Genomic DNA, 16,195 nt, shown 5'->3' on the forward strand with positions numbered 1-16,195 from the left:
TCGGAACTCGAAGCTTAAGTCTCAAAACTTTTGTCAGGCTCTTTGAAATTTAGCATATTTGGAGCCGTGAATATTCGTGCCTTCGGAAGGTTGGAGGAGATTCTTCGGATCCTGAAATTCGGGCTGTTTCAAAGCCTTTTAAATCCATGGTACAACCATTGTATTATTGATGAATTTTCGAACGTGGTAGGATTATTCGAATGCCCGGATCCTCAGATCTCCGAGCCGATCGCGAGTCCAATCCACGCTCGGAGAGATTATCTTGAAATCTCCCGGCTCGATAATAGAACCTCGGAGGGAGGGGGGAAAGGAAACCAACCGTGCGAGATAAGAGAGCTTATCTGCAACTTCTATCATCCACACCTCTCGCTTCAATCATACGATAGAGAGATCTATCCGCGGCCTTCTCTCCACCGTACACCTCTCCTCTCTCCAATCGTACATCTCAGATCACGAGATGGAGCAGCAGGAGGAAGAAGAGGAATAAGAAGAAGAAGCGGACAAGGGTCGCGTATGAACTCGCAGAGACGTCATCGCTGGCGAACGTATGCATGGCTGTGCAATTAAGGCCCGCGATCGCGCTCGTTCCCGAGAGGGACTGAAATAGACCCGTAGGAGAGAAAAAGGGAGGCTCTGCCGCGCCGTGCCCTGCCACGCCACGCCACGCCACGCAACGGCCGATCCATCGATGACCGCTTATTTACAGAGAAGCAGAGAGGAAGGAACACGACCCGAGTGTAGATGCGAGCGCGGGATAGCCCACGAGGCGCGCTCCGCAACCCTTTGCCCAATCTCCTCAAGCATCTCTCTCGCTCTCTCTCTCTCTCTCTCTCCGAGTACTCCCTCGCGTCGCGGCTCCCTCTGTCACTCTCCCCGTGTCCGCTCCTTCTTCTCCTCGCCTGAGGAGGCAATTAAAGCATCCGGGTAATTCTCGAGTCTCGATCTCTCGCGACGACGAACCACCTGGTGGATCGTTCGAGCTCTCCTCGAAGTTCTTGATGATCGATGGAAAAAATGTCTTGAGAATCGTATGTATTTAAATGTATATTTAAATATGATTTCTTATATTAAAACCTTGATCGAAAAATATCTTATCGTTATAATCAGCAGTGTCGAATGATCAATTTTCTGGTCGTAATTATTTAATAATTAAAATATTTACATTAAAGGAACGCAATCTTTAAAGTTTTTCAGCATTGATATCAATTTTCTTTTGAATATTTCTTCCTAACAGTTAACTATTCAAATACTATTTTGAAAGCGTAATTTCTAATTAATTCCCAAATTCCGCGACGAGAATTAATTTTCTCAGAGATTCCTTCGATCGTCAGTGATACCCCTAGCTTCCTGGCGCAATCCTCAGAGTTAAATCTCCTATCAATGCATCCATCACACACGCTCGCCGGGACCAGCCCTTAGACACTAAACTATTCGACAGGCTGCGCCTGTCGAGCAAGTCGAGCGCGCGACCCCGAGGTGGGGGATGAGAGGTGGCGTGCGAAGGGTGCAATTGGTGGTTGTGCCGGACGGGGGTAGACCGAGCCGGCGAGAGAGTAGGGAACGTGGGGTACGCGAAGGGCCGCTGTACCGAGAGCCCATTAGGCACCCGGACAGATCCGGAGAACGGTTTCTCTCATCGTGACACCTCGCCCAGCTTCCCTCCGGTCCAGCGACGTTGTTATGGTCGTCTCACGGGCTACCTCTGACCGGCACTGGCGATTTCTGAAGAAATGTACGCTCGTCTGTGTTGTATCTCTTAATCCTGTAGAGCCGAATTTGCGGAAGTCGAATGAAAGACTTGGGATGACAGTGAGATAAATTCATAATTTGTATTTCGCTTTTTGAACGACCAGGCAATCTTGCAAGATGGACTTTATAAATTATGGACGTAGTTTGCTCTGTCTTCGACTTGTCTTCAGGTCTTGAATTTCCAACGTTGTAACTCCTCAAGAAATCTCTCAAATCTTCGAACGATTAAAGTTCGATTCAAAACAATTCTAAATTGTTATTTTATCACAATCTTTCAGATTTTTCTTTAATATTTTTTTTTAACGTTCTCCGTGTTTGTATATATTCTCACAAAAGAATATAGAAAAACATCTTTATATTCTCAGAATTATAATAATTTGTTGTTATCACTTTAAAGCGTGCATGTTAAAATAAAATTAGCGAGGTAATTTAACTGATAAGGGTGAACATTTTTATAGCGTCTATTATTTCTCTATTATTTCACTGCGGATTGAGAATACCGATTGGTGAGTGCTTCTGTTTCGGTTCCAGGGGAGGATGAGGAGTGGAGCGACTCGGAGAAGACCCCGTCGGTGAGCAGCGGTGTGGACGGTGGCGGATCGGCGGTATCGAGTCCGGTCGCACCTCCGGTGGTCGAGGAGGACTCGAGTTTACCACCCCCTCCGAGACTCAATCCCGCGTCGTCTTCGACCAGCTCCTCCGCCAGCGAGGACATCAAGCTGCGCCTCAGCGTGCTCTCAGAGGACGCGAGGAAGCGCCTGGCCAGCTTCGCCGATGACATCGAGGTGCGTTGACTTCGTATTTGAGAATTAATTAGAAATTACACTTTTAAAATAGTATTTAAACAGTTAACGTCAACATTGAGGAAAATTGTATTAAATTAATTATACAACACCGTTAGGAAGAAGTATTCGAAAGAAAATTGATATCAATGCTAAGAAAAACTAAAGTCATTTGATTAATTGAAGATTTCTTTAATGTAACCAGTTATATTTTAATAATAAGTGAAACAAGACACGCTGCAATGTACAATTAATTATAATTAGAGAAATTGCCATTTAAGGCCCGGGCTGGTAGCATTAATAATAATTTCAAATACTTAATTCTCCGATTAACCCGTCGATTTTCCAACTACCAATCTTTTTAAACTCATTCTGGAATTTTTCCAATAAGATTTTTTTAAACGCAACTTTGAGATTTTACATTTAGAATTCAATTTTTTATTTAAAAAATACACGCAGGCTAGAGGCATAAGAGACCGCCATGCGCCGTCCAGGAGCGTGCGGACGCGGGAGTCGAGTCCCAAGGATATCGATGAAGAGCAGCAGGCCAAGGAGGACGATTGCCACCCGAGGCCGTCGTCCTCGTTGTCGTCCACCGTCGTCAAGAGGCGGGACGCCGTCTGCCGCAGGGACTCGGAGGACTCGGGGGAGACCAAGAGGATACGACTCGACGACGAGGTAGCACCAAGACTGAGACTCAATACTAGTCTGGCGACGGATCCCGCTCTGCGACCCGCCGCCGTCGCCGCCCTTACCGTGAAGCCGGAGAATACGTCGCCGCCGAATCCAACGCCGCCGCTTCCGGCTGGACTGCAGAACGGTAAGTAGGACCTAGTACGACGACGCTTTCATTCAGAAACGCGTGAAACAGTTAGAAAGCTGTAGACGAACGGAATTTTCAGCCCGAGTCCCACACTGAAAGAAAAGTGTTTGGTATTTGCGACTATAATTGCATAGTAAAATAATTATGCTTGGGTTCTTCTTTTTATAATTATTACTGCTATAACATTAGTAAAAATAACTTTATACCAAGATCTTTCAATTATAGTCATTTTCATCATATTTATAGTACGATATCTTACTATATTTTTTACTATATGTACACAAATCACAGATTATAGTGATAAAACATGTATGTGGTTTATGAATGCATGTTAGAGCTATAATAATAGTGTAACATTGAGAGCTACTATAATTCACACCGAAAATAACGAAAAATAATAGTGAACTTGTGGTAACGGCAACGATGATGTGATTTACGGGATAATTACAGATTACTAAATATAAATATTGACAAATGTATTTTAAAAATTTTCTTGAAAGGGAATCTTTTGGGGAATTTGAATTAGAACTTTTGAAACTGATGTAATAGTAGATGGATAGACTCCTCCATCGGGATCTGGAGGAACCGGTACCTTTAAAGATTTACGAGAGAATTAATTATATAGAATAAGAAATAATAAATAAGTACAAGCTCACATGAACTTATCGCCAGGGTCCTGATTGAATTGATTTCTTCAGCGATTGCATCAGGTCGCCTGTTCGTCCTGCCGACCGACGGCAAGGAGACAATCACGGTGGAGCCGGCCAGGCCGCCGCCGACCGCCCTGATCTGCCCGCCGTGCGGCATCCGGTTCAGCTCGGCGAGCACCCTCGAGGCCCATCGCACCTTCTACTGCGCCCATCGGCCCCGCGCGGACGAGGACGCGGCGAACGACGAGGACGACGACGGCGGCGGCAGCAAGCCCGGCGGCAAGTTCGAAGTGCGGAAGGCATACGCGTGCCCGCACTGCTCCTACAGCGCCGACAAGAAGGTGTCCCTGAATCGTCACATGCGGATGCACGCGGCCTCGCCGGCGCCGCCGACGATACCGTCGTCGTCGTCGGTGGCGGCGGCGGCGGCAGCGGCGGCGGTGGCGATGGTGGCGAACGTGGCGAACCCGAACTCCTCGACGAGCAACTCGGCCGCGGCCGGTCAGACCACCGCGTCCAACGGTTCCTTGAACGAGGAGGCCGAGAGATACTGCAGGAACTGCGACATTCGATTCAGCTCCTTGAAGACGTATCGGTGGGTGGACGGAAGAATAGAATGAAGAAAACTATAATGAGAAGAATTCTATTTGAAATCATAGACGCAAAAATGAAATAATGTATAAATTTAAAAGAATAGTCTGCCATTATTTAAAAAATTTACCACAACTATAGATTAAATTGCGAGAATAATTTCTAAAATAAAGTGGAGACTCTTTCTGATCTTTGAAATTTTAGGAATTTATGAATTCTTGAGATTCTCGAATTATCGAAACTTAGATTCGCGTAATAAATCAGAATTTTTGGATCCTAAAAATCTTCGAAGCTGTAGATTCTCTTAAAAATAAATATCAATCTAAAAGTCAATCTAATTTAATTCAAAATAAGTTGTGTAAACTTTTTTAACTGTTGTAAAAACTATAGCAATTTATAATATTATTAGTTATTAATAATTTACGTTCGTATGTATAAAGATTACAGATGTTTCCTCAATTGCAATTTAATCTATTTCAGGGCACACAAAACGCATTATTGCAGCACAAGGCACGTGGTGAAGGATACGTTGCCGACGCCGACGGCGACGTCGGCATCCTCGGTGAAGGCGTCACCGCCGACCAGCTCGAGTCCTGGTGACTCGCCACCGCCGCAGCCGTGCCTGGCGCTACCCACTAACCCCATTCTCATCGTGCCCTACTCGTTGTTCCGCGGCGCGAGCGTCCTCGCCGCGCCGGCACTTCCGGCCCCTGACACAGCATGCTTCCTTTTGCCAAACGGTATCAGTATTTTTCAACCCTTTCTTCTAGATGTTAGATGTTAATAAATGACAATCTCTCTGGAACACGATGTTGCGTTTTCAGGTTCCCTTCAGCCAATGACGAGGGGCCTCGCCTCCACGGCCCAGAACGCCGTGGTGGAGCCGCCGGCCGTCCTGAGGGCGGCGAACAAGCCCTCGACGCCGGTGGTCGCGGCGGCGTCCACGTCGCCGTCCGCCTCGGCGCCCCTCGATCTCAGCGTACGCAGGTCGCCGGTGCACCAGGACGAAAAGGAGAACCGAATGTCGCCGGCACCGTCGTCCCTGCCGCCGCCTCCGGGCAGTCCCAGGTCCAGAGGCAGCGGTAGCCCCAGAACGAGGTCCATCGGTCCGGCCCAGACCGCCGCCGTCGCGCCACCCCCGCCCACGGAACTCGCCCTGAGACTCGCTGAACTGCCGCCGCCCCCCGTTCCCGGGGTGCTCGTCAAGCAGGGTGTCTCCAGGTAAGCAACCGGTTTTCTTCTGAAGATTCAGATTGAGTCTCCGGAAGTCTGAATCCGGAAGCTTTTAAATCTCTATATATGCTTTCTACATGTATAAATTTTTGATCCTTGAAACTTGTGAGTCTTTAAACTCTTCACTTTGGATCTTCAGAACCCTTTTTGTTTGTTCTTCAATCACGAACTTTAAAGAATTTTCCTTGATTTTTGAGATCTTATGAGATTAGCTTTTCTTGGAATTATGGAATATATATCGTTTGGCCTTTCAAGGTGCAAGGAATGCAACATCGTATTCTGCCGACACGAGAACTTCGTCGCTCATAAGAAGCACTACTGCCAGGCGAGGGAGACAACGGTGAGCAACAGTCCGCCGCCTCCCGGCACGCCCTCGCCGCCCCTGGTCCAGCTCATCTGCGCCGCGTGCGGCATCAAGTTCGCTTCCATAGACAATCTGGTCGCCCATCAGGCGTTCTACTGTCCCAAGAGGCCCGAACCCCAGGAGCATCATACGCGGTGTTCTAAGTGCAAGGTAAAATCTAATAAAGTAAACAGTGAGAAGAAAGAAACTAAATATTACAAGTTGCTTGAAGAATATCTGAAATTTTTTTAGGATGTTTAAAAGGCGCTATGAAAGAAGAATGTCGAAATTTAGAAATATCATTAGACACAATCGCAACGTTGAAGCCTAAGATATCTCTTTAGAGGTCTCGACTTTTTTTAAACAGACCCCGTTTCATCTTTGTTAAGATCGATGATCCCGATTGCCCGAAGGCAATGACGAGAAGGATTTAATGAGATATAATGGCTTGTCGCAGGCGATGATAGAACCTGGCAGCAGTCATACCTGCACCAGCGGTACGACTGGTGGCTGGCGATGCCCGGTCTGCGGTGCCGTCAGTCCCACGGCCGGCGCCGCTCAGCGTCACATGGACTCCCATCAGGGCGTCAAGGCCTTCCGTTGCACGATCTGTCGTTACAAGGGCAACACTCTGCGCGGCATGAGGACCCACATTAGGATGCACTTCGACAAGCGCGGCACTGATCTACAGGTTGGTCTCTCTCTTCCTGTTTTTCAGCCTTATGTCGCATTCTTTGTTAACTGCTTAACTCTTTCTAAGTGTAAATACAAACTAAATTTTAATATTGCCTTTTTGTAAAATATTGAATAAATATACTAAATATATGTCTTCGAAAGAAGTAAATCAGAATTAAGTCTTTCTTTCTTTTAGGAAATATTTAGGACGCACCTTTAACTGAGAGAATCTTATGAAACGTTCTTTGTCACAGGAGGAGAATTATATAACGTGCGTGCTGGACGACGAGGCGACGCTGTCGACGCCAGAACCCGTGGCTACCACGACACCGGAAGAGATCCCTGTTGAGATCCAGGTGAACGGCAAGACGGAGATAAGGAAGAGCCCGCAGCCGCCACCGCCGCCGCCGCCGCCGTTGACGCCGGTGGTCGCTGGCAAGGTAAAGCAAGAACGCGAGGACACGCCGCCGCCGGACGAGAGCCTGGACCCCAGCAAGAGCGGGCCGCGCTACTGCCGCTCCTGTGACATCAGCTTCAATTACCTAAGCACCTTCATCGCCCACAAGAAGTTCTATTGCTCGAGTCACGCCGGCGAGGCGAGCAATAACAATAACAATAATAACAACAATAACAACAACAACGCCAGCGGCCATCCGACGACGCCGCCGACCGGCAGGACCGAGGCGTCGGTGCTTTAAATCTCCGAAGTTCTGCGGACAATGACTTCTCCGCCGTTCGTCCCCCTTCTCGGAGGACCTCCTCATGTTTCTTTTTTAGGATTTACTTCGAAATAAGCGGAAGTGATAATTCGGCAATAATTTCTGAGATTTTTCTATATATTCGTGCTTCGAGAATTAATTTGACCAAATAAAGAAGGAGAGACCCTGTATTTTGAATAATTATCGCAAAATTTTTTCAAAAAATACGAATAATATTTTTGCGAAAGAAGCAGTTTTGCTAGTGATGTAGAATACATTACATTCTTATTATTTGATCAAATTAATTTAATATCCTGGAAATATTTATAGTCCTTTTTTTTAATTAGACCTGAGGTCCGTTGCTGCGTAAAGTTCCAACAAATTTGTTGAGAACAAAACAGTAACTTCCGTCGCCAGTAAATAATTCAAAACAAAAATCGTTTTAGTTCGACCCAACTGGCCAAATTAATATATTATTCATATATTGCACCGTGAGTCCTAACTGTGTAAAAAGTATCGATAGTAGTTTTCGATCGTCAGCTCCCGTACGAACGAGCCGACGATTCAAAGTCTTCAGAAGTTCTACAGAAGACTTTGAATCGTCGGCTCGTTCGTACGGGAGCTGACGATCTTTGATAAAATCTCGTGTCAAGCGTTCTAAGATTGAAAATTGTTTGCGTACGGTAAAGGAGTTTAAATTCAAAGTGGCTGGATAAAACTAGTATCGATGGCTTCGATAAAACTAGTATCGTTCGAGGAGGAACTGAAGAAGAATCCTGAATTGAAAGGCAGTTATTCAAATGTTGAGAGAATGGTGCGAAAAACAGCCTTACTTGCCCAAGATATCAGACAGCGAATTAGCATTGTTCTTGCATAGCAATTATTATCGACTCGAACCGACGAAAACTACTATCGATACTTTTTACACAGTTAGGACTCACGGTGCAACATATGAATAATATATTAATTTGGCCAGTTGGGTCGAACTAAAACGACTTAAATTTGTTGAGTTTGACGAGAGAAAATATACAAATGTACAACATTACAGACCGATCGAAGGAAGGCATAGATAGAGGGTTGTATTCTATTTTAAATTTTATAAGTTATATCGAGTTATATCCAATATTTTAAAATGTTTCGTCAGTAAATTTTTTAATTTGCGTTAAATCAGCTGACTAAGTGAAATTGAGAACAAACTACAATCTTTGCTCATTTCCGAGAAATAATTTATCATATTAGAATTTTGTGATCGATGATTTATCTTACAATACAATACTCGCTAATTTTATTACGGGATAATTAGCAATTAAGCGAATTACAAAATCGATCCGTATGCGAGCTGCGATGTTCGTAAAGCTAGCGCCAGATTATGTACGCAATTCCGAAAAGAATTCCTCACATGAATTACATATTTGCTAAATGGTCGAGCACCATTAACAAATATAGATGAAAATAGTCGAAATATCACTGCACCGAATAGTTGTGAAATATTTTCCTGCCCAAATCTTTAGTATCGTATAATATAAGATTGTAAGCAGGAATCGAACCTGGATCTTTTGCTCGACAAGTGCTCTAACATTGACTAACTATTTAGCACCCCACTTCCGTGAACGTCACATTTTGTTAGGGAGGTTCCTTTGGAAGAGAAAGAAAAGGACGAGACGTGTTGGAGACGCGATGACCGACTCTAAAAGCGGGGACTGTTTATTGTTGCCAGTTTATACATAATATAATAAGCGATTATCGGACTTCTTAGTTGAATATTTTAATTACGTTGTGTGATTTTTGTTGACCCAGGGAATCGTTTGTACTTATAAGCCGAAGGTATCTATGTGTAAATATATGATACACTCATATATACATACATATATATTTATTATAATTGTATTATATCATTTCGAATTGCACTATAAAATATTTTCAAATATTTCCAAGTGTTTTCCGAAATATAATATATAATTGTAATATATATATATGTATATATAAAACATTGTATAATTAGGAATTATTTTACGCGTGCGTGAATGGACGAGCTTGCAGGAAAGGGTTGCAAACAGAGTCATGACACACAGTTAGACATATTATTAAATCTACATATAACATGATAACAAAATAAAATCTAAATTAATTTAAGAAAGAAGCTTAATTCTTTCGCGATAAGTTAGTATTGTATATTTCTAATTATCTAAATTAATTTGTAATATAATATATTTACATATCTATTTTCTATTACGTTCTACTTCTTTTTTCTTTATCGTTTATTCTTTATTTTGTCTCTTAATTGAAAATTCGAGAATCAGTTCGAGAATGTTTCACAAATAAAAAGGCCTTTCGACATAAATTAAGTTATATCTAAAAAGTGAAAAATATATACCCAGCATTTTATACATACGTGGCTCTGATTGCAAGCGATCTTTTTTGGCGATCGTCGCGTCGCGTCGTTTCGACGTTCTTGAGGGACAATTTTTGAGAGTGCCGGAAGGAATCGGCGAGACGCCGCCGTCGTCCTGTACATATAAAAATCGGCGAAGAATAAAGTGGAGAAAGAAAAAAAAACGACTGGGCTCGACGCCAACACGATCGATCGATTCGGGCGTTGCTGTGCAATCTCATGACTCTCCAATAATCTCGTAGCGTTAATAATCGACATTACCTTAACGAACGAATACGATGAGTGTAAAATGTTGTACAGTAGGCGAGTAGAGTATTACGGAGCGGTAGTAAACGATCCTGATGAATGATACCAATCTCAGCTTGTGAATCTGCTAAGTTACGTTGCGCAATGTATGACATTTAATATATATATTATATATATAAATAAAAAATGGTTACGCATGTCCGCGAAAATTGCGCCCGCGTTTGCGAATAATAACGTGAATGCGTCGATAAATATCCATTGAGAGAATTTAAAGTGCATTTATCAGAGTATATCATAAAAACGAAAGAATTCATGGCAAAAAAAATTTCCTTGCTAGCTATTGTATTTATTTATCACGGCGTTTAAAAAGAAGAAAAGAGCTAAGAGAAAAAGACGGAAAAATTTAATATATTAAATTTAATATTCTTTATACTTTTAATATTAAATACTTCGATAACACAAATTAAACTTTATAGATCGAATCAGGAATCGTGCAAGATTTTGTTAATTTTTTAAGCTGCTGAAGCTCAATCGGAAAAAATCTATTTTTAATGACAAAGATAATTTAATATTCATAAATGTAATGTTTCTATTTAAATAAATGATTAAGGAAAGCTCGACTCCTTAAATTCATCGAAGACTTAAAATTTCGTAGAGATATTTAGGAAACTTCTATTGGGATGTCTCGTATATATGTTGCAACAAATGCAATTTTGCGACAGAAAGGACGACGATCTCCAAACGTCTTCGCTTATCGGCGTTAATATTTGGATTTTTATCGGCGCACTCGGCACCCCGTGCACCCTAAATCAAAATCATCGTACGTGCTCGCGAAGCGGAGCGAGCATCCCCCCCTCGTCGCAGGGCGCGTGTGCATGTAATATAAATTAGAATTAAGGCCAGTGTTACGTGTATACGCAATGTACTACTCATATCATACGACGAGCTCGTTAATTAATTAAAAAGAATAAAAAACATAAGAAACATGCCGACCGTTGTCCGCGCGGCGAATTCCACGGCGTGAGAGAGACTTCGAGGCGTGAAATCGCGAGAAGAATCTCCTGCAAGAGACAAGTAATCTCGTCACATCGACCGGATTTATTCCCTCCTCCCTCTCCTCCCCCCTCCTCGTTCCCGATAATTATAGACGATTTCGAGGTAATTTTCTTCGATCCGCGAAGACACCTTTTGTTAAACGTTACGTTGTTAATCGCGGACCGAAATTGTGTGTGTGTGTGTGTGTGTGTGTATGTGCGCGTGTGCGTGCTTGTATGTACGACGAAGAAAATTTATAAATCCACGCAACTGGTACTTCCAACTTGTTATAATACGCTATAAATCTGGTGTATATCATTACATGCCATATCCACGACGACAAGTAAATTCTTTCTTCAACAACACAGGCACATCCCGCAACATCCTTCCGGGGGATCGATCGCTTAATCTTCTCCTGGAAGCAAACGCACGCGGATCTTTTCGTGAAACTAGTCGAAATCGCCCTCGTAGTCTTTTTTTAACTTTTATAGTTGCATTCACAATCATTTCTTTACTCAACTTTTTGGTCCGTAAAACCATTGGAGATTGGATTTTTTTCATTTGATTTTACGTGATCGATCCTCTCGTCTCTAGGCTTACTTCTTTTGCCATTTTTATTTTGATAGACGGATTTTACATGCGAGAAGTCTGTAATAAATAATATATATAGACAAATATATACAAATAAAACTTTATGCCATTTATAACTCACTTTTTTTTACAAAGAGAAACTCGAAGATTAAAGAAACTAAAATATATGCTAAAGGAATGTTTATTACATTATTATATATTCAACAAAGTGTTTTATATATACAAATTATCCGAAAATATGCGAAGATACATCTTAGCGATGTTAAATATTAAGTTTCTCTTCCATTCTGATTGTCAAGAATTGGTATGTACATCATACTATAATCACGCGTTTTTATAATTTATTGACAATGTATTTATATATCTTTCACCCCTTCATTATCTGATATTTCTTCGATATCTGATATTTTTTCATTCGACAATCTTTCTTCATTATCTGAGGAGTTGCTTTCAGTATTTGACAAATCACTGTCGGAGTGACTCTCCAATTCCTGTCTTCTTCCATAGCTGAATCCATGCTGTGTAGAATAGTATAACTTGTGATCGTCGTTATATATGTCGAAATTATCGTCAGAATCATCATCGCGAGATGAACGATCTGGATCCGTATCAGGATAATCATTTTTCCAATGTGATTCTGCATTGGAATCTGAGGAATTATCTTCGTCTTCAACACCCACGTCTGAGTCGTATTCTGGCCGCTTCACAAGTATATTATTGCTGTCAAACATGTCAAATACGTCGTCAGAGGTTTGCGCATAATATATATCATACACATAATCTGCAATATCCTGAAACATACCGTTTAGATTTGTTTATATGTTTTATATACCTACATACACACATTTCACTTCAAATATTTTAAATATTTCACATTTTACTTCAAGTATTCCTACTTTTAAATTTATTTCGCACATGCGCATACATTGTAAAAAATTGTCTATTTTTATTTTCTAACTCTCTGTTTGAAAGGCTACTTCATTTTTCCATAATTCCTTATTTATCTCTGCCATACTCGATACATTTTTAATATATGAAGCTAATTCTTTACTACAGCATATATATTGTACACGTCAGAGAGCGAGTTTCTTTTATGCAAAAAAAAATTGATTGTTACATAACTTACTGCTTCAGTGTGACTTGTTAGACGGGAAATACTCCAGCAATCCTCCACTTCTACGAGCGTCACCCACTTATCCTTAAGCTCTTCCTCGTTTGACGTATCCAGAGAATGCTGGCAATCGATAACTTTGTATCTTTCTGTCGTTGAGTCCTCGTCTGTCCATTTGGGTATCTTTCCAGAAACATTTGCAGGATAATCATAGTCGAATGGCCTTTTGACACCGGCTTGGTAATTTTCTGCTTTTATTTTAGGTAGAATTTTGGCCACATGCTTCGTGACGTCCTCAGTCTGAAAAATATATTCAACATTCAATTTTTATTAGTTTCTTATTCATACGGTTTATAATAATATTATAACATATATAACATATTAAAATAATATGATTAAGAATTTATCCTTATTTTACTAATTCTTTACTTCACAATTTAACTATATTATAACAATAAGTTGTTAGAATTATAAAGTATGAACACAAGTTGGAACTTGCTGCAATGGTTAAGTACACAAACTGCTGTACTATTTCAATAATTTGTAACTTGGAATTTTTAAGCGTTGCAACAAATTCCAACTTGCGCTCATACTTTATGATTCTAACGACTTATTGTTATGATTACTATTGTTCTTGATTGTCGAATCACTGAAGATAACCTAGGGTCTGTTTTCTGTTGCTGAATTCCTTCCAATGTGGAGTAAAAGAGATAAACTCTGAACTAGTGCAGCCAGTTTAGCAATAGAAAACAGACCCTTCGTTCATTGTTATTTAAATTATAATACATAACTGACACCAATAACTAGCTCAGTTCATTAGTCCATTTTATTTCCTTCGATTTTTAATTTATTAAACCTATTAAACCTTGAATAGACCTCATTCTATTTTTTTTACCTGCTCACAATTAACTTACAACTATCCTAACCTAAAAGATAACCTATTCTTTCCCAGTGGAGTACATACGTCTACGGGAGAAAATTTGCGATCGTTGGGTCTTGGGTCGCAGTTAATTGTGTTAATGAGGATAAAAATCATTAGATTCTCACCGGATCTGTGAGTGTGCCGGCAAACTGAGCGACAGTCTCCAAAGTTAGGGTATCCGAACGCGAGACCTCAGTTTTCGGACGTTTGCACGCGATCACCAGCGTGTCCAGTGGAACGTCGGTATTTTTACGTTTTACACGTAAAATTGTGGCCATTTTCAACGCGAAATATAATATCAAGCCACAGTAATCCAAATACGTTAATCAAGGTGCGACGCAGTTTAAATCCTTATGTATCGATGCTAAGCGACACTAATAGCGTTTTTCACTGGCAGAGCTGGTGCGCATTCAGTGCACATTAAAGCCGTCGTACACAAACCAACGTAAAGTGTATGTTTAATATAAACGGGTTAAATCATGAAATCGTCAATATTCTTTATTGCACTATTTGGCAAAATATGTACTGGGTATTTTATCAGTCGAAATATTTGCATTTTACTTTAAATATTAGAGATTAAATCAGTGTACAACGGCTTTAATGTGCACTGAGTGCGCACCAGTTCTGCCAGTGAAAAACGCTATAACTTTCCACGTGAGGCGAGGTGCTCACAGTGCAAAAAAAGGTAAAAAAATAAGCTTCTTTAATTTTTTGGTTCTTTTATTTTATTTTATAAACACATACAGTTTTCTAATACACTAATAAAATGAATATTTCAGCAAAAATTGTTTTGAATTATAATTATTTTTTTATATTAAAACATTGAAAGACGTTAATTAAGCCGAATTAAAATTTGAATTTTAATTATTCGACTGTTCTCACGTGCGATGCAATTACAAAACCGCATGTTAGGAACACTACGAGGCTGGTGACTATAACATTTATAGTATAGTATTCTCTAAGTGACGTCAAGCCTACTTAATATTATACGATAATTAAGCTAAATAATTAAAATTGCAATTTTTCAAAAAATAAGCATTTCCACAACTCCGCACTAGTGGTTCTAAACTACATTTAATAAATATTACTACCTGTAACATTAAAATCGGAGGGTGATGGCCTTCTAAAGTCTTTTACCCAATTTCGCTTTCAAGAAGAACATTCTTCTTCTTTAAAAAAGTTTTTCTTTCTAAAAAAAAGGAATATTTCCGCCTTTTTAAAATCTTTCCTGTTTTGCGAAAATTAAAATTTTTATAAGAAGCCAAGACGTTTCGGTCTTTTTTCAACGCCTATTCTTTTACGAATACGAATCTTAGCTCTCCGTGTACATATCCTTCCGTAGGTCTATGGCCAAAATGATATCTGCTCGTAACTGTAAAACTTGCAAGCCTGCCAGAAAATACTAAATAAACTATGTTTATCAAAATAACTATAAAATCGTCAACTACAATGTAGACAAATGTTTTGTGAATTTTTTCAGATTTTTAAAAATACTTTAAGATAGAAAAGAATAGCGTCAAACATGAACGTATGCGCACATTGCACACGGAGAGATAACAAACCAGAAGAATAGAATACTGAAGATATTCGCGGTCTCCTTGGGGTTTGGCTTCATGTCAGTCGTGTCCTTATCCATGTTTTCGCACTATCTATAAATTTGACGACTTCAAACTAATATAGAAAAAGAATGAAAACAATCAAACAATGAATGAAGAATTTTTCCTTTTTCTTTGCCGTCTCGAGGCACGCTTTTTAACAGTCAATTCTTTACTGAAACCATCAGGAAACTATGTCATTGGCTTTAAGCATTACCAATAGGTAGTGCCACAATTAAGAAACGTTAATGATAATATAATCGGCCTACATACGTTGTATAATTGCAGTTACGTAATGCATTTCTTCTTTTTCTTTCTACATGCTGTATTTTACTTGATTCTTTCCATGTATCGCATTCCTTCCCTTTCGTTTAATTCCATTCTTGTAGTAAAATTTAATTTTACAAGTAATAGAAATATTCTTTATTGGTCGAGCTGGATCTCTGTGCCAAATGATATATTTTTGCAATATACAATCTTTTGCAGCTCAGTAAACTGCACGTGAGTACTGTCGGTCTTGAACCGGAAACACAGTCTCAAGTTAAAGACGAAGTGTACACGTAATTAAATTGATAATTAATTTAATAATCATAAAGCTAAATAAACATCTCTTGGAAACAAACTATAACAAATTTATTGTGAAAAATATGACCTCAGCCAGAATTCAAATCTGGACATCCCTGTAACCTGGGGCGGGCAGACGTCTTTATCAATTCGAAATCACAGAGGCGTGTGTGGTAATAATTATTGCAATAAATA

The 16,195-nt window shown here is 40.4% G+C and overlaps 2 protein-coding genes and 2 long non-coding RNA genes across 5 annotated transcripts in view; 1 reads left to right on the forward strand and 3 right to left on the reverse strand.

Moving 5' to 3' along the window:
* Ush (Zinc finger protein ush) overlaps nucleotides 1-11,554 on the forward strand; it is a 175,207-nt gene extending 163,653 nt beyond the window's left edge. For both annotated transcript variants that reach the window (XM_071701495.1, XM_071701494.1), the window contains exons 2-9: nucleotides 2,281-2,534; nucleotides 2,991-3,351; nucleotides 4,053-4,599; nucleotides 5,076-5,335; nucleotides 5,420-5,816; nucleotides 6,084-6,342; nucleotides 6,629-6,862; nucleotides 7,101-11,554. In XM_071701495.1, the coding sequence (XP_071557596.1) occupies nucleotides 2,281-2,534; nucleotides 2,991-3,351; nucleotides 4,053-4,599; nucleotides 5,076-5,335; nucleotides 5,420-5,816; nucleotides 6,084-6,342; nucleotides 6,629-6,862; nucleotides 7,101-7,544 (2,756 nt within the window). In that variant the 3' untranslated portion in view covers nucleotides 7,545-11,554. The remainder of the gene's footprint in view (nucleotides 1-2,280; nucleotides 2,535-2,990; nucleotides 3,352-4,052; nucleotides 4,600-5,075; nucleotides 5,336-5,419; nucleotides 5,817-6,083; nucleotides 6,343-6,628; nucleotides 6,863-7,100) is intronic.
* LOC139769956 (uncharacterized) lies at nucleotides 2,772-4,145 on the reverse strand. Its single transcript, XR_011717653.1, has 2 exons — nucleotides 4,011-4,145; nucleotides 2,772-3,446 (listed from the first exon to the last, which is right to left on the reverse strand). It is a non-coding gene; the product is annotated as an uncharacterized lncRNA (long non-coding RNA).
* LOC139769955 (uncharacterized) lies at nucleotides 4,537-7,198 on the reverse strand. Its single transcript, XR_011717652.1, has 3 exons — nucleotides 7,061-7,198; nucleotides 6,658-6,926; nucleotides 4,537-4,630 (listed from the first exon to the last, which is right to left on the reverse strand). It is a non-coding gene; the product is annotated as an uncharacterized lncRNA (long non-coding RNA).
* Nucleotides 11,555-11,973: 419 nt separating the features above from the next.
* Fs(2)ltopp43 (female sterile (2) ltoPP43) lies at nucleotides 11,974-14,463 on the reverse strand. The gene is made up of 3 exons (XM_071701497.1): nucleotides 13,967-14,463; nucleotides 12,935-13,219; nucleotides 11,974-12,599 (listed from the first exon to the last, which is right to left on the reverse strand). Exons 1-3 carry the CDS (start codon nucleotides 14,117-14,119, stop codon nucleotides 12,165-12,167), a joined length of 873 nt encoding a protein of 290 aa, XP_071557598.1. The 5' UTR covers nucleotides 14,120-14,463; the 3' UTR covers nucleotides 11,974-12,164.
* Between the last annotated feature and the right edge of the window lie 1,732 nt (nucleotides 14,464-16,195).

The sequence above is a fragment of the Temnothorax nylanderi genome, unplaced genomic scaffold (genome assembly GCF_030848795.1).
Source record: "Temnothorax nylanderi isolate EJ_2023f unplaced genomic scaffold, tnyl_v1.0 TNYL_tig0026_pilon, whole genome shotgun sequence".
Lineage (NCBI taxonomy): Eukaryota > Metazoa > Arthropoda > Insecta > Hymenoptera > Formicidae > Temnothorax > Temnothorax nylanderi.